General features: G+C 39.1%; 1 protein-coding gene across 4 annotated transcripts in view; it reads right to left on the bottom strand.

Moving 5' to 3' along the window:
- Nucleotides 1-20,305, bottom strand: part of ubr3 (ubiquitin protein ligase E3 component n-recognin 3) — a 44,584-nt gene that overhangs the window by 10,807 nt on the left and 13,472 nt on the right. The window contains exons 21-33 of one of the 4 annotated variants that reach the window (XM_044215554.1): nt 19,866-19,970; nt 19,605-19,775; nt 19,116-19,166; nt 18,257-18,289; nt 16,873-17,318; nt 15,110-15,198; nt 12,489-12,638; nt 11,430-11,563; nt 10,561-10,671; nt 9,609-9,809; nt 7,713-7,849; nt 3,457-3,542; nt 58-163 (exon numbers count right to left, since the gene is read on the bottom strand). In XM_044215554.1, coding sequence (XP_044071489.1) covers nt 58-163; nt 3,457-3,542; nt 7,713-7,849; nt 9,609-9,809; nt 10,561-10,671; nt 11,430-11,563; nt 12,489-12,638; nt 15,110-15,198; nt 16,873-17,318; nt 18,257-18,289; nt 19,116-19,166; nt 19,605-19,775; nt 19,866-19,970 — 1,820 coding nt within the window. The remainder of the gene's footprint in view (nt 1-57; nt 164-3,456; nt 3,543-7,712; nt 7,850-9,608; nt 9,810-10,560; nt 10,672-11,429; nt 11,564-12,488; nt 12,639-15,109; nt 15,199-16,872; nt 17,319-18,256; nt 18,290-19,115; nt 19,167-19,604; nt 19,776-19,865; nt 19,971-20,305) is intronic. The other 3 variants (XM_044215555.1, XM_044215557.1, XM_044215558.1) reach the window with 3 other exon arrangements.

Genomic DNA, 20,305 nt, shown 5'->3' with positions numbered 1-20,305 from the left:
TGAAGAGATTTATAGATTTACTGTTAGCAGAGGTACTTAAGAGAGAAAGTCACTCACTCTGCCTCTCTGCTTTGTGTAACCTGAGTCAGCTTAGTCCAGGGGTTGTAGGCTGAATCAATGCTGTACAGACGCATGTGCATAGCCAGCACATGGAACAGCTGATCTGAAAAGAAAAAAACAAAACGCCAACACATCATTGTTATGTTCCGACAAGGTCTGACAGGAACAAAACCAGCAAGTGTCTGTTTATCTCAGTGTCCATTGTCACACCCCATCAGCAACCAGTGTAGATCAAATGATGAAAGCAGTTGTCTTGAACTGACTGCAGGTTAATGGTTTGGCTCAGATAAAACCAGGCCAGGCCAGATGGATACATGGTAGTGCTTGATAGCCTTGAGCAACTCTTTGGTCAGGTCACACCTGTTCGTTGTGAAACTAATGGAACATGAAGAGAGAGACCCTGCGCACACACAGTCTCCAGTGTACGCGCTAGCTGTTAATAGCAGGGCACTTCACAGCCTTGATTGTCTTTGTCGGGAGCAAACCTGTTACAAGTACCAAAATTTATGACATTACAACAAGCCTCAACATGGGCAAAAGGCAGGAAGTTGGCCAAATCATGATGAGTAACATATTCCAAACTAAAGAAATGTCCTTGTCTTTCTTATTAGTCCAGAAAGAAATTAACCTACTTATTCTAATTATGAACTCAATCCAAGTCCTCTTAAATGCCAGAAATTAAAATTGCATAAGAGCAACAGATTTAAATCACATATGAACCATGTCTGAAACCAGTGACACTGAACCAATCAGTTCTATCTTTAGGTGAACCCAACAACCTTCTGTATAACCTAAACCTTTTCCAATGAGCAACTCTAATCCTATTTGATTTTGTTTTACATGGAATTATGATGCTGTAATGCAGCAAAGTGCTTCAAATGATCAGCTCTGCAATTGGACTTGTGAGAACTATCAATACTTAGAGCAACACTGCCCTCCACAGGTAAACAAAGATACAGCACAAAGAAAGCAAAGTGTCTGTCAGTCCTTCGTCGCATTCCATTTGTCTTCACTACGGCTTGTTTCCTCTCTTCCCTCACTACCTCTCAGCTCCTACCAGGAATTAACCAGGAAGAGGTAAGGAAAGGAAAGGGAAGGGAGAAAAGTAAATGCGAAATAGAGGAGAGGTGAATAAAATCAGGGCTGTCGTTTCCTGCTATTGTCATAAAATTGCAAAATGTAAACAGATGGAAAAGGCTTATTATAAGCTTCAGGTCCCATATCTGATCAGTTGTTTGTCTTGCCAAGTCAATTTAAAGTGAAATAGCATGGCACGTGAAAACATTTTCCAAAAGGTTACAATCAGTCTGCTCTGACAACATTGCTACAAATCTAACAATAAAGCATGTTATTCTGCTTCTTCCACTACTGAGACAACTGTAAGACATCAGGGGAACAAAGTAAAATCTCAGCTATGAGACTGTGGAACTCCAACAGGAAATGGCTGTACTCAGGACTACTTGTCTGATTTCTAAAGGCCAAAAATGCTATTGACCCTTTATTCGATCTGATAAACCTTACTAAACAACCTGCCCTCAAGGAGAGACCCCTTACTTTGGTTTAAAGACATTAATCATCTGTATTCCATGTGACAACTCTGATATTTCTACATAAACAACTTCAATCAGTTGACATACATTTTGTTACCCATACACTGTCTAGGAAATAAGCCGATATTTTGACTGTTAAAGTAGGTAAAGCACATGTGTTACTAATAACAATAACGATGACTCCTGTGTGTGACAGTGAGCCAGCATGTGCACTACCAGGACCCTGAAACCAAAGTAGCTAAATGGAATTTAGCCATCATTAAATTTATTATTTAAACCTATCCTTTCCTACGTCACATATCAAAATGTCTTACATGAAAAAGGCCTATCCTCCTGATAATGTTTTAAGAACTTTCACACCATCGCCATACACCTTTTCACTGTATACAATTATAAAATACAATGATAAAAGTGCATTTTTATGTGTGCTCACTTTTCATGGCAGATAATTCACAATTATATGTGTCCTCTGAGGGCACAGGGTCATACAGTGGTCTACATGTAAAGTCACACCAGCCATGCAAAAAATTGGGGGTCAAATAATGCAAACACAGCTGTCAACACTCACCAACTGAGGTCAACATTATTTGCCTTTAAACTCCCTGTACAGTAGCAGCCACACAGTCCCCAAGATTAATTCAAATATTTGCAGTTAAATAAACCAAGGACATGCTATTTTAAGACTGGACTCTCTAGAGTTGATTTAGCCCATTTCAAGGGAATTGCAGGCAGCTTGTCTCTGTGGTCCATCGTATCCTCATCAGCTGAACAGAAAAAGTGCCTACTGGGAAACAGGCTTAGGAACCCCATGAGCTCTCACAGTTAGCACGTCTGCCGTTTTCCTTCAAATCCATTTCCCTAAGAAGAACAAACACTAATGTACTGCAACTGAGTACATTTGGCCATCAGCATGGCTACATGGTTAATGTAGCTCAAAAATGGCAAACCTCCAGTGTGAAATCTCTTTTCAGCCACTCAAGGATGACAGGCCATTTCACTGCAGCGGCCACAACTTTGACAGAATAATTAAACAAATAGAAAATGGGGTGTAGTCTGCACAACAAACTTAACTCCTTCACCTTCATATACACTTTCTATCGCAATATCCCATCCTTCATCCCCAAATATTTTAACAATTGATAAAAATTAAGACTTTCATCAGGAATCAATACAATGAATGTTGGTAGCTGTTCAGATTTTTCTTTGAGGTTCAACTAAGATCACAGTTTTCATCCTCCTCTAGACGCATGCCCTTGTCAGCTGTGACACAATCAACTAAAACAGCACTTGACCCATTTGTCTGCTTCATTTACCGACTGCTCCCAACAGCTCACGTGGGACAGCATCTATCTTTGCCTGCCATTGCTAATCGACCCTTTTTTTCCCTTTTCTTTTAATGGTTCAGCTGTAACACGGAAGAATGGGTTTGATCTCAAGTCAGACACTTTATTAAACAGAGGCCCCTGGGAAATGATGTACACCCACCTGCAATAACACACGTCACTATAATTGTCAACTTAAACAGCAAAATACATCTGACATAGAACCACATTAAAGTAACATTTTATTTAAAAGGAAAGAGAAACCACTACAGGTCACTGAAAACCCACAGCTGAAGCACAGTTTAACAATTAAAAAAAAATCAGTATAGGGGCCAAAAAAAATGTAGCGCAATTTTAACTTTGTGTCCAAGAATTCTTATTAATTATCCCATAGATGTAGCCATATCAGGTGATAGACATTCCTCTTGTCATAAAATATTTGACTTAACAAATTGCATATTAGTGATAAAATTTAGAGGAGAAATTGTATTGTAAGATATAAAAGATTAGGAGTAACTACTCACTGAGACATGAGCGTTTGGCAGCTGCACTGGCCCCTCCAGAACACAAGTTTCCTCCCCGGTGCACAAGTTCCAACTCCAGGTTGGTTCTGAGGAGACAGAACCATGACTATTAGTAGGTAGCAGGTACAAATATGAAAACAGTTCAACAAGTGCATATGTAAAACACACACTACACACACCAACCCTACCATAATTGTCAGGCACAACCCTTTAAAAAGGTATACTATACTTAAAAGTGATAATTTGCCTATCAATCACTCACTCTGTCAAACAGGCTAGGTTTATCTTATACCGACATGATACTTATTTATTTTCTGACCTGTTTATAGTGTTTATAGTGTATCATATCGTTTTCTAGTACTTTCTCCTGTGTGCACTGACGTAAAGGCAAGCTACTGTAACAAAGAGTATTTCTGATTCTGATTCTGATTCTGAAAAGATTTTCACACCTGCTTTCAAAGAGGAAAGGCAAGAAAGTTTTGTTTATATAGCACATTTCATTATCATTTAAGTCAATGCGCTTTACATTAACAAGAAAGGACAAATACTACCCCAAAGGGCAGTTCACCCCAGATATAAACCACAGACATGCAAGAGATTTAAACGTGTTGGCTATTTCTGACAGAACAAAGTTAACTGGATTAATTTAGTTTTTTTCCCCGAGTCCTGCTCGGTCATACCATCACTCACATCATGGAGCAAATTCAAGATCTGTGGCTTTAACAGGACAAGAAGCACTGGCTGTTCATTGGCTAAAACCATAAAGTATTAGGTGACAAGAAGTATACCTCACGTTATACCTGCATATTCATGCATAGTAAAAGTGAATCATCAGCAAGTGTGTGGGACTGCTGGCCAAAGAACGAGTCAGAAGCAGTTCAATTCAATTAAATGAACAAGTGTGCAACGCAGTTGTGCATCAGAGGGATTTTTAAAACTGTTTATATAGCAATATTTCAGTCAAAATACGTGTGATTATGTAATGAAGTTATTAATGAGACATGTATTACAGAGTACAATTAGTTTTGAATAGAGATTTATTTATTTAAAATTATATATATTAAAACTGTTATAAAAGCATCTCCATAATTAATCACCTTCATTGTACCACAACTGCTGCTTTTGTACTCCCTTTTCTCTCTGAAGGCAAGCAAGTAAAAAGTTCTTTGTCATGTATTGCAGGTTACATGGGTTGACTCACTAATACAAAAATAATCAATTATGGGTGCAGTATTCCTTTAAAAACAGCCATTAAAGCAGAGAGCGTGCATGTGTGAGAGTGTGGATGGAGGTGCTGGTATAAATGGCTGAGTATCATCATATTCAGATTTTGGTTACGCCTGCCTCTTTTACCAGTTTGATTAGGAAGATGAAAGATGCTACCGAGTCAAGTCATTTGCCATTTAATGCGCCTGTTTTGCAGCAGCAATTCCATATCAAGTAAATGACAGCTTTCCAAGACTGATTTTGCACAAGCTGGACCATTAGCATAAAAGCTGTTCTAACCAGAGTTCATGCATAATCCTCAATGTGCATTTCCCATGCATATCCAAACACATTTCACTCCTGAATTTTAATTCACCAATACCAAAATAGTGAAAAAATAAACTAAAACCTCAAAGTACATAGATGGTAAAAACAGATAGGTATTACTAAAATAAGACTGATCTGGGCCCATTTTCATCCCGCCACTGGCCATTTCCTTCTATGGGCCAAGGAGGTGGGGGCAAATCCTTGGGTTTCCTGGGAGAAAAAGCAATTTCACATAGATAATGCAGCCACGGTGAAGCTCCATCTGGCTTTTGCTGATAAGAGTGCCCCTGTGACAAAGGAATTTTCCACTCCTCAGGCAATTTGCGCTGTTCATTGAACTTCAGAGAGCCAACAGGCACCCAGACATACTCAGGGGATCTTTCTGTTCAGAGTGGAGGGCTGAGGGGACCACAGCACTGGGTAGTTATGCTCCAGGAAGGGCAGAGTTTTTGGAATGGGAGTGGTGAGAAGTTATAGACCCCAAGGTGAACTGAAAGCCAGTCATTTCTCTGACATGTGGCCAGCTTGTTGAGAAGATACAAATACCTGAGAAAGGACTGTGTAAATTTTATTTTCAAGATTATGTTTCTGGCCTTTTCGGTAGAGGGTGGGTGGAGGGGGACATACGGTTAAGATTCCCTCCCCAAGATGCTCCATGACAATGTAATGAAAAGGAACTGTGTGAAGGACCACAGTCCTAAGATTCAGTCAAAGAGGGTGAAATAAACGCAACATTTCCAGGACTAATGCAGCAGAATAATGACAAGTATAAAGAAAACAACAACACCTTCACAGCTACCTGAACAAATGTGAAAAAATGCAAAGCAATCCATACATTTGTAGTATTGAATTTCAGTTCCATTTCAAGGTGCCTTTCTGGACTCTGACACAGAAAGAGGACACTATCTTTTTGCATAGACAATCATTGTTATTCAAGCTGAGGAGCTGGCATTAAGAGAGAAACGAAAGAGCAGGCAGACATTTATCCCACTGGTCTCTACACTCAGTGGTGTGTACATTTGTGTAAAATGTGTGAGGCGGTGCAGAAAGTGGACCTCCAAGTTTGAGGACTGCAGACACAGAGAGATAGCCCAATATGACCAAGTCATTTCTCATAACTCTGACAACAGATGCACACATGTATACATCTTCAACAACTGAGGTAGTATTTTGTCAAGATCCTAGAAAAAGGAACCAGACAAAGCAAAAGGAGTCCATCAGATTATGTAACTAGGTGCATAAACATCCTTGTTTAATGGCACTTTTTGTTTTAAAGGGCATCCAAGGGTCAGTATTCAGATCCTAGAAGGACAACAAATCACATGTATATACTTCAACGTGACCATTTATTTTAAATCAACTCATCCATCCATTTCCAGCCACTTATCCAGGTCCAGATCACCCTGGCAGCAGGCTAAACAAGGTAGCCAAGATGTCCTTTGTCTCAGCTATGTCCTTCAGCTTCTCCTTTGGGGCTGTCCTTGGGTCTATTCCCAGTTGGACATGCCTATAATACCTCCACATACAGTAGATATCCAGGAGGCCTCCTAAGCAGACGTACCAACATCAACTATCTCCATTTAACACAAAGTAGCTATGGTTCTACTCTCGAGTACCTCACCCCAACAATGAGTTAAGTTAGGAAACTCATTTCCACCAATTATATCCATGATCTCATTCTTTTTTATGACTTACATTTTTTATATATTACATCAGTACTGTAAATCAGAAAAAAACAAACAGAACAAACACAGAGTTTCCACAATAACCCCATTTCCACCCCAGCCAAAAACAGAAACAAGGGGGTCAATTAAAATACAAAATGGCTGTCTTAGAATCGTATTTTTTCGGTTTACCTTTTTTCGCCTAAAAAAAAAAAAAAAAATAAAAAGCATAAAGCCCACGTGGAAATCAATGTCACCACCTCATCTGTTTCATGATATTAAGGTCACTACCCACAGCTCATGCTCAGAGGTGAGAGCTGGAATGCAGATCAACCGATAAATCAAGCGATGTGGTTTTACGCCTTCACCACAACAGTCTGTACCAATCTTTCCGCGGTAAATGGGAAAAGTGCATTGCTATAAGCTAAGGTGCAGGACAAGATGTGTATTCATGTTTGTAAGTTAGATAAGAAGGAAACTTTAGCAGGAAAGCTAATGTGGCTCTTGTGTTGTGTAGCAGGCTGCTGTCTGGATCAGTGTGACTGTCTGCTCTTCCTATGATAGAAAGCTGACGTTACTGCTTTATGCAAGATTTGATTGGCTTTATCGAAATAAGATCTCCATCTACATAGACGGATACCTAACAGTGTTCCGTCAAATCAATGTAAAACTAGGGGGCGACATCATGAACCCAAAAAAACTTGAAATATAAATTTCTCCCTCTTGGTTTGACTTTTTCTTAAAGGAGAACACAGGACCAGTGATTTAAAAAGTAGGTATGTATGCTCTATTAGACAAAAAACTGCACTTTAATTTCAGTTGGACTTTAAACTCACTCCTGACGGAATGGAGCCAATTCACAGTTTTCTGGCAGAGTACCATGGTGGGGTGGAGGTGGCGATTCTCAATTGTTTTTGCTCATCAGTAAATATTTCAAAAATTTAGATTTTTCAGTATACAACCATACCTGAGTGATTACATGCCATATTATCAGCTCCAAGAATAAGAAGTTGTGAACTACATTTAGTGTACATATTCTCAGTTTGACTCTTTCCTCACCTTGCCACAGAGTACATGAAGAGGAAATCATTGTCAGGGGAGCCAGGGTTCTTGCCATAGTCCATGTATTTCTTCTGGGTGGTATTTTTGATGTCTTTGATGACCAGTTCCATCTCTTTACTCAAGTTGGATTCCATCTTAAAAAATAAGAATACAATTAAGTCAAAATTTTTATTCTAGAATTCGTAATTTCTAGAAATGGACTTTGGGAAGCTAACCTTAGTTAAGAAAAACATTTTTACCTTAAAATAAACAACTCAAGATCTGGCAGAAGAAGATGCATTATGTAGGAAAATGAGACTGAATTACAGTTATGTCCACAACCTCCTTGTAATGTCAAATTGTGACAAGGTTTTGAGCAGAAATTATTTACAATAAAGTCAATAATCAAACGTATCCAATAACAGGACTTGTCTTTCTGTTATTTCTATTAGTGAGGTGAGTCACAATTTACCTTTATTGAAATTTCATTTTCTTGTTTTCTATCCCCCTCCATAAGCAGTTTAGTTTGGGGTAGTTGATACAATGATTTTATAACATCATTGGTTAAAATTTCCCAACTATTATGCCCCACAAAGAGACTGCGGACAGTGTAATACAGTAGTATACAATCATAGGAAATGTCCATTTGTAACTTTTACTGAAGCAGTTTCCAGCTCTTCCCTTCAAAAAAACTTTTTAAACGTGTGTCACTTTGTAAACACAAAGCTTACATCTGCTTGACTCAACTGTTTTCAAAAAACCCACAGGGACACATCTTCAAATTCAAAAACATTATTTACACAATGTAGATTTTTTCCCCCACTTCATTCTACTCCTGCAGCACAAAGCTGCCCAAAGCCATCTGAATTCAAACTTTTGACTTTCACCTTTTACAAGCACCTGAAGGGTATGTATGAATCAATATGTATTGTAATGGTTCATCAAATAAAAGATGGTTCCAATAGATTGCTCACTGCTGTTAACCCTTTCAATAAAGGTCTCTGCAATTTTATGACCTGTGATTTTTTCCTGAGTCTGTTTTTAAGTGTTGTGAGAAAACAGCATGTCAACTTAAAGACACACAATCTTCTGCCATGGGGAGTATTTCAATGTTTGTTCCAATTCTAGGTCCAAAAACCTATTTGGACTGATATGGTCCTCTCTGCTAAAGGCCCAAACCAGTACTTTTGCAAGGCATGTTGCAGTTTTTTTAGATTTGTCAATGAGTTTTTCAGGCAGCCAATGGTTTTCATTCATTTCAAAACAGTACGAAAACTAAATTTAGAGAATTGAAACTTCCTTGGTTACTTGGTAATCCATTTTAGTAAAATTATAGTTGCAAAAATTGCATATCTGAACACATTGAAAGCAGTAATAATTAGTAATTTGGAATAATTAGGGCAAACAAGCAAAGACACTGGTATAGTCCTTTAACTTTTTAACTGTGAATCAGAATCAAAGTATTTCTGATTCTGATTCAGGTGTAAAGCACTGTCATTATTTGATTTGTAAATTTCTGTCATTTGGAAGAAAAATTAAATATAGCATAAAGCATTCTGCCAATCATGAGAATAAATGGAAAATATTAACATCCATCCATGTAGATCTTAGGTACAGTGACAGAATTGTGCCGCGGGTAGTTATTGACACTTAAAGGATGTCAGGTGCTTGATAAAATGGGCTTGTCTCTAAATTCTCCAATTGATAAACAGTCTCTCTGAAACAGAACCACCCTGTTTCCATCAATCTCAATGTTCCTTCCAATTTGGAGGAAGCTGATTGTTTCTAGTAATTATAATCACTGTCTATGTTACCACCAAGCAGTAATGAGTTGACAGTGTGTTTAAAATACAGCTGTGTAAAACATACAGGATGCATTTAGTGATAAACTCCTGGCCTTATTGTAAAACTTACTGGGAAATGGCCAAGTTTCTCCTGAAGATCTTCCACCTCCTTTACAAGCACATACGTCTTCTTGTTTGTGGGTGTGTGCCAGGCACCAGCCTCTGTGCCCCGCCCAGGGCGACAGGGAAGGACACTATTGGCAAACTGTCGACACAGTGGGCATGTAAATTCACCCTTGTCAACAGAGAAACCCTGGAGGACCTGGTCATTCTGGAAAGAAAAAAAGACACATGAAAGTTAAATTTGACCTTTACAATCTAAACTTGAAAGAGGCAACTGACACTGGACTTTCATATAGAGTAAATTCATATGTAGTACGCAGGATTACACAATTTCTGAAAATGTGATCCTAAATCTATTTTTGAAGATTACTTTTTGGCATTTCTGCTTTTTTGTAATAGTGAAAGCTGGAGAGAGAGAGAGAAAAGGCCAGGGAAAGAGAGAGGGGAGGACATGCAGCAAAGGGCCCGGGCTGGAATTGAACCTGGGACAACGTGGTAAGGACTCTCCTTGATACATGGTACGCTCTCTACCAAGTGAGCTACCGTGGTGCCCCTGATCCTAAATCTTTAGTCCATACTGCATCTAAACAACGAAAATATCAACAAATAGTGGATCTAGGGCTCCAATGATTGTCATCAATTCATCATTTAGTCTAAGTAATGTTAAAAAAAAAAAAGGACAGTGCTCATGTTTGTACTCACAAGAGCTAAAATGATGCCATTGTTTTGCTGAAATTGTGTCTAATCAAAAGGTACAAAAAATTATTCAATTTCTTATAATAAACAGATAAGTAAGAAACGTCTATAATTTAAGTAGCTCTAATTAGAAAAAGTTTGGTATAGTCACTTGACTAATGACTTAAATCAGTAATCAATTGTCAAAATTAATTAGTAAAAGTAATTTTCTGTCAAATAACTACTGACAACTAATCATTCCATAAGGTCAAGCTTTCTCTTACCCTCAGAGACTCCATGTATGACTTGTGGCAATCTATATGCAAAGTGTGTCCACAGGTCTGGACGTAGACGCCCCCATCCCAACCTATTGACACAGACTGCAGACAAGAACTCTGCAGAATTCACAAGAGAAAAATCACATCAATTAGAATTTGCAAATATGACTTTCGGCATTCAACCTTCTGGACCTTTTGTTTATTGCAGTTTGTTCATTTAAACTTAAAAAAATCAATTTGTTTTTTCAGCACCACAAATAAACATCATATTGATAAGGTATTTTAACGGACAACTAGACTGCATGAGTGAATCACCAGCTTTTTATTAGATTACATCCAATTCAACTAGTGTAATCCTTTTTTGTTTGTAGTAGAAGCTCATCAATACACAACATTGACAGGAGAAGCAAATGAAAGCAGCTAGGTCAAAGCAATATAGTTTTCAATTAAGTTTTAGTTTTGAGTGATGACTTTCAATTTCTTCTGGAAACACTGCCCACTGGTATCTGCATTTTTATTCTGCTGTTTGTCACACAATGTTGTGCCTTCAAAGTGATGTTACGTGACAGCCATTAGCTGGCCTATAAAGTGACTACCAAAAGCCTTTAAGATATGTATTCTTTAACAGGGATCATCCAACATCCTACAGTCTCTTAGGGACTTCAGCAGATGCAGATGCTCACATTGCTGAGATGCAAACTAAATGTCAAGAAATTCAAACAGAAAGGATGAAAGCCTGTTATTAGAGCTGCTAGAACCGTTATCTAAAACACAAAAATCCATAACCCTAATAGCGCTCCTAATAGTGTCCTAAAAGTGCTTTCAGCCTTTTTTCTCTCCTGTGTAAAGCCGGCAATATTTTCTGAGACACCTACATCTTTGAAGAACCGTTGCATGAGCGTGAGTCTGACATCATGAGCCACTCCACACGTGTCTGCAGCGTAGATGTGCTCTTCATCAGTTGTTGGTAGCTTCTTAGCCTCTTTGCTTTTGCAGCGGTGCCCAAGCACTGAAAGCCAATCACAGAAGTCAGTGATGAACTATGATGTGATGATGATAAATATGTCTAACTTATTCAGTATTTACATAAAAAATTGGATTGTGACTGCTTCAAATTTCATTTTTGTCCCACTCACCATCCAAAACACAAAAATATTACAAATATAACACTTTACAATGATGTAAAACAGAAAAATGTTTGGCATTTTTGGTTTATAAAAAACTTTATAACAATTAAGTGATTATCAGTATAGATGGCAATTAATTTTCCATTGAACAACTATTCATTTCAGCCCTATACAGTATGTTTTACTGGTACATTTCAGTGGCCAAACACAGATTTTTATGCTTTTCACAATGAGCACAATGATAAGTCAGACACAACCTGGCATTTAACAACAATGAAATCAAAATAGAAAAATGTACAGCTTTAAAATATGTAATTGTTTATGTAATCTAATTATATGCTATTATGGACCCACTGTTGGTCACTGGTGGTAGATTTTACGAGATGGTTTTTGACGTTGAGGTCAGAGTCTTCTGAACCGTTTTACAAGGTGACTAATTACTAATCAAACATGCCATTTATTTGGATGACAGTGAGTGATCCTCCTCTGTCCACAAAAATGGAAAATAAATGACCTCTTACAGTGATAGGCTCCCTGTACAAGTGAGCAAGGATCAACATGAATGATAAATGAGCCAATTCAAACAACGGTTAACCTGCCAATTAAAAATGTATGTGGTGGATCAAAGGTGCTATGAATAACTGTTTTGGTTTAAAAGGCAAGACTGCTAACTGCTAAAGAATAGTCATGTCTAGTTGTTTAAAATTGTACTCCAAAACCAAGACAGTGGTTAAACAAATGCGTTTGTGTAGGCTATTAATGTCAACATCTGAGAATTGAAGGGGAGGATGCTGGGACATGCAGTACCTGAGGACGCTTGGAGGAGAACTACTAGGCCAGTTGGTCTGTCCTCGGTGGAAGGTCCACTTTGGCCACAGATAACACAGTCATAAAGAACCTCAGACTCCATCACTTCAGATGCTCCTAGGTCCATGGCTGCCTCAGTGTCGGGGGATTCTAGCACAAAAAAAGTTTAAATCTTAATATAAGTTTGCAAAAGCTTCTCCACAAAAACTTTCGAGCTTATACCATAAACATATAATCATAACCATGGGATACACTGCAACAGCTGAAGCCAATAATTACTAAAGCCTGGAAAAGCAATTTGGATAAAATTCCGAGAACTTATCATTCATATTCAATTATCTGTAAGCATTACATTCACCTCTGTGTGAATGAAAAAACATCGAACCGTGTGAGAAACAAAAACACTTGGAGGTAATGTGGTCTGAAAGGCTTTCCTTTAGGTAGATCAGAAGTTGAGGTAACAATCCATGATTAAGGGACTGCAAGCTATGCTCCTACTCAGGTGACAAATACCATACTCAGTTACACAGCACTACTCCTTTCTAATTTACACTGAAAATAATCAACTCTAAGAACATACTTTTCGACTTTGATCTTATGGTTTAATTCCATAAGATGTGATAATTCCTATGTGTGTTTCCTTACTACAGTTATAAGAAGAAGAATGGGGACTGCCAAAATGGGACTTTCACAATGAAGTATGTAACATCCATATATCAATACTGGGAACATATGTAAATTCACTCTCTGCCACCACTGTATGCATGATTGGCACAGCACTAGAAATCAATTGCTGATGTGAAATTAGTTTTAAATGTTAAAAACTGTGTTCAATTTGAGCAGTAAATATTGTGAAGAAATGTCAAGCTGTGTCGGAAAGAGATTTATTGCTTTTTGGAAAAATATGTTCTCAAGAGAGGTCACTGTGTTCCTGGGGAAATGAAGGATGCATTAGATTTCAACGCCACAGCTTTAGCCCTGGGCCATCCCAGTACATAGAGTCAATAATGGGCGCGCACAAAAATACAAAAACACACACACACACACACACACACACACCCTCTCTAAAGTACTGTATACACGCAATAGGTTTGTAATTTTTTAAATGTTAGTCTGTTCCTGAATGCTGGTTAGGTTAATGATCACACTGAACATCTCCTTGCAGACAGGTTTGATATAATTTGTTCAGGTTTTGAGATTTCTCGGCCCCAATACAATACAGGTGACTGGAATTTGGGGTGTGGCACATTGAAAAATATTTATATTTAAAAATTCAGCCTCAACATCTCTTTCTAGAAAGAGCATCCAGGTTACTCTAAATAATTAAATTTTATAATAATAAAGTATTAATGAATAACAAAAACAGATATATAGATTTCCTGTCTGTCTTATCTAAGCTATATTTTTTCCATGAGCCACACCAGTGTCCAGGTAAGGTAAGGTAAGGTAAGGTAATGTAATGTTCCACTTACTGCCATCCGGTAAGGTTCCTATTATACTAAATATAATTCAAGGTCTTTTAGTGACCGATCGACAGATGTGGGCCAGTGTTAACAGAACTCTGTGCAGGAGAAAGGCATACTCGAGCAGAAATACCTCAATTATGTTACACTTCCTGAAGAAAATAATGCAAAATACTATAATGCAGGCAAATTCAAAGATATCTACAAACAGCCTACAATGCATTCACTTGAATTAAATAGTCATCTTCCCAAAGCCAGTGGTGAGCTTGAAGTAAAGCAACTAAAGCTACTGCTCAGCAGAAAGTGTGCAGAAAGAGGTCAGAATACAGTCCTGCCAGAATGGTCCGTCTGATCACAGCAGCCATTATTCATTCACTAACCATGCTGTTTCAAGGTGGGCCCCAGGAGTCCAGCCCACTATTAGTGCTTTGATCCTATGTGCCCTCAGCCAGCAGCCACCCATACTCCCACAGGAGCACTCTCCTCTCAATTTCTCCTAACAGGCCCGCAGAGGCCACAAGCACGGACTCGGCCCACTGTCACCTTGCCCCATTGAAAAAGGCATTGCAATGATAGGTTTATTTTGCCAACAGCGCTTTTCTTTAAAAGGCAACAGTAGCAATATGTCCTTCAAAGAAAAAGTGTTAATAAGTGTGCACCTATGTCAGAACAAACCCAGTTTGATCAGCACATTGTATCAGAGTGGTAACTCACCGGATTAGAAATAAATGAGAAGTGTAAGTGTTGTCTTGTTAAGCACCTTCACCACACATCTCACCTTATGCATGTGTTAACGATGGGGAGTCAGTAACTCAAAAAATACATTCACCATTCTTGGCTTGCCTGTTTGGCTGTGCAGCATTAAGGTTATAGTAGACTGAATACTGTGCTTTGATTTTCAACTATGTTATGTTAGAATGCCAAGTAAAAGTAACTATGTTATTAGTATGCCAAGTAAAGATTGTGTTAACACATGTGCTCCACTGCTGCTGCTGCTTTTCTGCTTCTGCAGAGCATCCTGCCACGATAGGAAGCAAACTCTTTCCAAACAGAATTTTGGCAGTGGCTGCTATGAATGATGTGTTAGTAATTTAAAGCTCTAAGACCACAAAGTTGAGGCAACAAGTTTGCCAAAAAGGTGAGCTGGGCTTTTCTTACCAACATCCATGGCTGTTTCCATGAAACTCTTCTGCCTGGAGGCAAATTCAGCAAGCAGCTTCTGCTGTCTCTCTCTTGCCCTCTGACGTCTGAAAGAAGAAGAAAAGTGAAATATTATTTGATGAAAATGCAGCAATGTGCACAACAACCCAATATTTTACTTGAGTTCAAAAGCAAATTAATACTAGTAGTGTATATGTAATTATAATATAATCTACTAGTTAAGTAAGTAAATAAAATAATTTTAATTCTACCTGTGAGATTGTATGGAAGGCATTGAATCTCTTTCCATGAGAAAAGATACTTAGTAAGTAAAAACAGGGATTTTATACACTGACAACAAGCACTGCTCCTGATAAGTTCCTGGCAACCACTTGCTCCATTGAAGAACATTAATCTTTGCACTTCCACTTCACAAATGCATTACAGTATCCTGGGAATAAACATGTCTGCTGTGAAGGGCATGTTTCCCCTGATCACCAACAGCATGTGCAACAGATTCTTCCATGTAGCAGGGATACTGTTATATACACAGCAGGTGTCTGATTTTAACAAGTCTGTGTTGTTAAAGTTAGAAAGGTTGATTATTAAACTAATATGGTGGGTTGAGCCCCACTCTGCAGACTTCCAGGGTGAGAGCCGACTGTAAATTAAGTCCCTAATAAGAGGACCTAAACAAATGCTGACAGGAGCGTCACAGCTCAATAATTTTCACTGATGGCTTCAGGGGCGCCGACAAGCAGCATGAGGAATGGGCGGTAGCTTCTCACTTCTCATTGCCACTGACTGCACTGCTGCCTGACGGTTGCCTTGGAAACAGCACTAGTTCATGTGAATGGGAGAGATTCTACCTTTACCTTTGTCTGTGGGGTGAAGCCAACCCCAAAAGCAGGCAATTATTAAATGGTTATAGCCCATTCCATCATCGTTAGAGGAGGGAAATGGGAGACACGGACTAGTGGGTGAATGCGAGGTGAAAAGCCAAAACACACTGAGCCAATGGACCCCATTTTCACGGCTGTGCAAAGATGTATTGAAGTGTTAATGGAAAGACATATGAAAATTGCATAGATAATTTTTCTTTCAAAATTAAGAAAGCTGGTAGACTTCAATATCTTTACAAATAAATTTAAATTCAGTAAATTTAGCTTAAAACGAAGCATCATTTGCTGCTGCTTTGGCCACATATTAGTGGTCATATACAGAATATTTGCTTCTGGCCAATCTGTCTTTCCCCAGACAATATTACTGACATTTCTTATTAAGAGAAGCAAGCCCACACTTTCAGAGAGATCCTCCAGTTTTTGTCATGCCCCGCAGTGATTGGTACAGCGGTTTAAAAGATATGATGCGACTGGCTGAGAGCATAATAAAGAATTATTGCTTCACTTTGATTTACACTATATTTGACTCGAACATTTAGTATTCAACGCATATATAAAGAAAAAAGTATGATTGGACACTGTACACACTCATTGTCCTTGCACACATGACTCAGCACTTTGAGTGGTTGTTGCAATTGCACTGTAATACAATTCTTGTAGTGTTCTAAACAAAAAATATAGCTCGTCTTGATTATAGATTATAATAACACACATTATGATACAACTCCCTTTTAAGAGAGCTGTATGGACACAATATTAATGAACAACCACTGCAAAGAGATAATAAGCAATGTTAATATGCAGCGTGGAGCTGTGCAAATGTAAATCCATAGTGGTAAATATTATTTAACACAGAAAAACTGTACAAGATTATGTTACCTCTCTTCTTTATCCATGGCTTTCTTGTCAGTGGGACTGTTCTTCTTTGGAGGCACAGGAGGACACACCTTCCCACAAATGTCCTGGATGCTACGCTTGATTTGGCAGCTGCGCGTGGCTGCCTTGGTGAGGATGCGCTCAATGGCTGTAATGCCATCACCATGAGCGTGACTGCTCGTGTCCATATCCTCTAGCCAGGATGCCGACAGAGAGTTCTGCTTGGACGACAACTTCTGGTGGAGCTTGATGAGGAGGGACAGCATGCTCTCCCGGATCTCGAGGATCTCGGTCACCAGCTGAGGGGGTGTGCCTGGTGGGACCCAGCGTGTTGAGGAGCTCTTGGGCCTGACAACCTGGGTGGCTTCAGTGTTGCTGCGGTTGATTATCTCCTGGAACTTCCTCCTGCGCTCCGCTACAAGGCTGAACACCTGAGCTTCACGCAGGTTCTGAGAAAGCATAGAATAAAAATCTTTGTTTTTTTTAACAACATGAAAGTACACATATTTGGTGAACATTTTTAGGTGAAATACGTTACAACACCATGAGATTGTTTTTGTATGGGTGATCCAAGTCTGGCAGTGTTAATGCCATGCCTTATGATTAAAGCAACTGTTTATGGACACACTGTAAACACATGTGGTATATAAATAAACAAAATTTTCCACAGCACACATTGTTTCAAGTATCAAACCCACACTATATCAGCAAAATATGCAAACAGATAGAAAAGAAAAAAAACCTTGCGACCAACATCCCTTCAAATTCCACCTGCATCTGGGTGCTTTGGCAGATCTGTCTTCGACTACAAACACCACCTCTTAAAAGAACATCACTAGTAGTCAGATGGACTTTGATGGATTGAAGGAGTGGTTCATTACCATTGTCAGACAGGCACAATACACATGAAAGTCAAATTAAATGTCCGTTATAAAATTTCAGCTGACGTTTCATGAATACCTTTGCTGATAGCACTAAGAACAACCATATTTCAGGGGAAAATTCAAATCATCCTGATGTTAAAAGCACACAAGCTCTGATCTGAGGGACTGCCATGACCTGACCTGACAAAAAAGGACCTGAGCTGCACGGTTAAATAAACATACATCATATAGCCCAGTCACGGCAACATCAATCATTCTGACATGCGGTTAAAAAGTGTTTACTCAAACCTGCATTACACACATAATTAGTTTCAGCAGTCAAGAGGGAGTGGACCTACTGAAGCACAGCATTATACACACGCCATAACACACAAAGGCAGACGTCCTTTGAATAAACATGTGCAAAGAAATTCTTTCATAATAAGGATAAAAAGTAGACAAATGCAGCTACTAGTGGCATCAAAGCCATCCGCCTTTTTATAGACATAGATGTAGATAGCTACCTCTCTCCAATTCCCTGCAAGACGCCTGGAGTTCTGTGGAGCAGGTACAGCAAAATGAACAATAATAATAATAACGATATGAAAGACGAATATGAAGGTACCAAACAAACCATTTAAAATGATTTTTTTAAACTGTACGCATGTTGGGGCAGAATTCAAAGAAAATGTGAAAAAACAATATTGTTTTTTAGGACCAAAGTCACTAGGTTTTTACTCTGGGGACCATGAACGTCTGTACCAAATGTCATGGTAATCCATGAAATAGCTGAAATACATTGGACCAGAAAGGAGTTCTTAAGTGATATGACCCTAAACTTTGTCAACAACACCTGTAAAGTCTGATAAGTGAAGTTCTTGATACGAACAGCTAGCCTGACTCCACAACGCTAGATCTAATTTGTTTAATCCATGCAAAAACCGAAGTGAAAAAATTTGTTTACACTACTAAGTGACTTCCTCTAGTTTCCACTGGTTGCCTGCCAACCTCACGCTGATAACAAGTCCGTGTCTTTGGCTGCGCTCCATTTTGCCTGTGCTGGCGTGCCACCTGTTACGTAGTGGTAAGGGCGGGGAAACTCAGTTGAATGGAGTGCAGGCTACAAATGAGGCAGCAGGTATGATGTTATGTCCCTATCAGCTGATAATCAAATAGAAACAGGTGGAGGAGCCTTTCACAGCCTTTAAGTGTTGTTAGAGACACTACAGTACCTTTTCTATTTACATTTAGCCACTACATGCCGTGTGAAATAAATGTATGTTGTTTACGATGCTGTTGGTACACGTTGTATTATGTGTGCTTGCTGCACCGAGGCGCCAATTCAAGTCAGCATTGGCGCCATGTGCCATTTTGAGTGCCAACCTGAAGGAGTGGAAACCACGTCTGACTGGCACTGTGCTGGTCCATTGCCCACTGGAGAACAAAAAGATACCAAAACAAAACTGACAGCAACAGAGGCCTGGAAAGCTCTATGCTTATAAAGTGTTTCTGGCTGACCTTTAAGCAGACAAATGGCTGCTAATACAATCCAGCAGATACACAGCAACATTGACTTTGGAGTGTGTTTTTGGACACATGATGAATTCAAGTCCAATAATCATTGGCCTTTTAGCTTGGATCTCCTGAGAAATATATCTGGGTCTTGAGCACTTAGATGTTCAGCATACTTCCCCAGCCACTGGTTTAATTCACTACTGTTCTGTGCTGGCAGGAAGCATACAGCCAATAACAAACTGGGAGTCAGTATAATTACTAGAAGTTTCACTTCCAGTTGTTTTTTGTTACAGTGACATGGCATTGTAATTAATGGTACTGTAATCCGGCTCAGTCTATAGCAGAGCAACCTTTTACCTGGCCATAAGAAGAAGCTTCAGTGCTGGTGCTGGGAGGGGCCTCTCTCTTCACTTCAGGAGCTGTCTCAGGAACCCGAACCCTCACAAAGTTGATGACATGGTGCAGATTGGAGAGGAGATTGGTGCCAGGGAACCAGCTGTCATGGCAGTGCTCCTCAATGCAAGGCTCCTGGAAGCATAAGATCCTGTAAGTAACTGGTGGACACTGGAAGTCTACACAGTGAGGAGAGTGGTTGTAACTCGAACACCCGTATCTCACCTCATCCTCCTTGTTGTCTAGAACCTGGTTGTCCAAACCCAGCTCGATCAGGTACAGCACCATGCACAGCACATGCTCGGACATGTTCTGATGATCCATCCATATCTAAAACATGTCAAACAATTACTTTACACTGAAGAACAAGTAAAACCTTCAGCTTAGTTTATTAATAAAAACAAGAGTTTGAATTGTAATGGTAAAGACAAATATTATCTCCCTCACTACTGATAGCAACTACGCCAGTGTTGTTACAGTTCAACAATTGCTTGCCTGTCAATGCTTTTGTCTTTTTGTCTCTACATTATATCTCATCTACACTATGATGTCTGTTCATTTTGTGCTGCACCTTCTGCACTTTGTCAGTCCTGTATTGTACCAATATCTTGTAACATGTCAACACCAATTAATTCAAATTAAGTCATATTACGTGTGCGCCAACT

Source organism: Siniperca chuatsi, linkage group LG12, assembly GCF_020085105.1.
Source record: "Siniperca chuatsi isolate FFG_IHB_CAS linkage group LG12, ASM2008510v1, whole genome shotgun sequence".
Classification (NCBI taxonomy): Eukaryota; Metazoa; Chordata; class Actinopteri; order Centrarchiformes; family Sinipercidae; genus Siniperca; species Siniperca chuatsi.
Note: the sequence above shows the minus strand (reverse complement) of the source record. Positions and strands in the feature narration are given on the sequence as shown.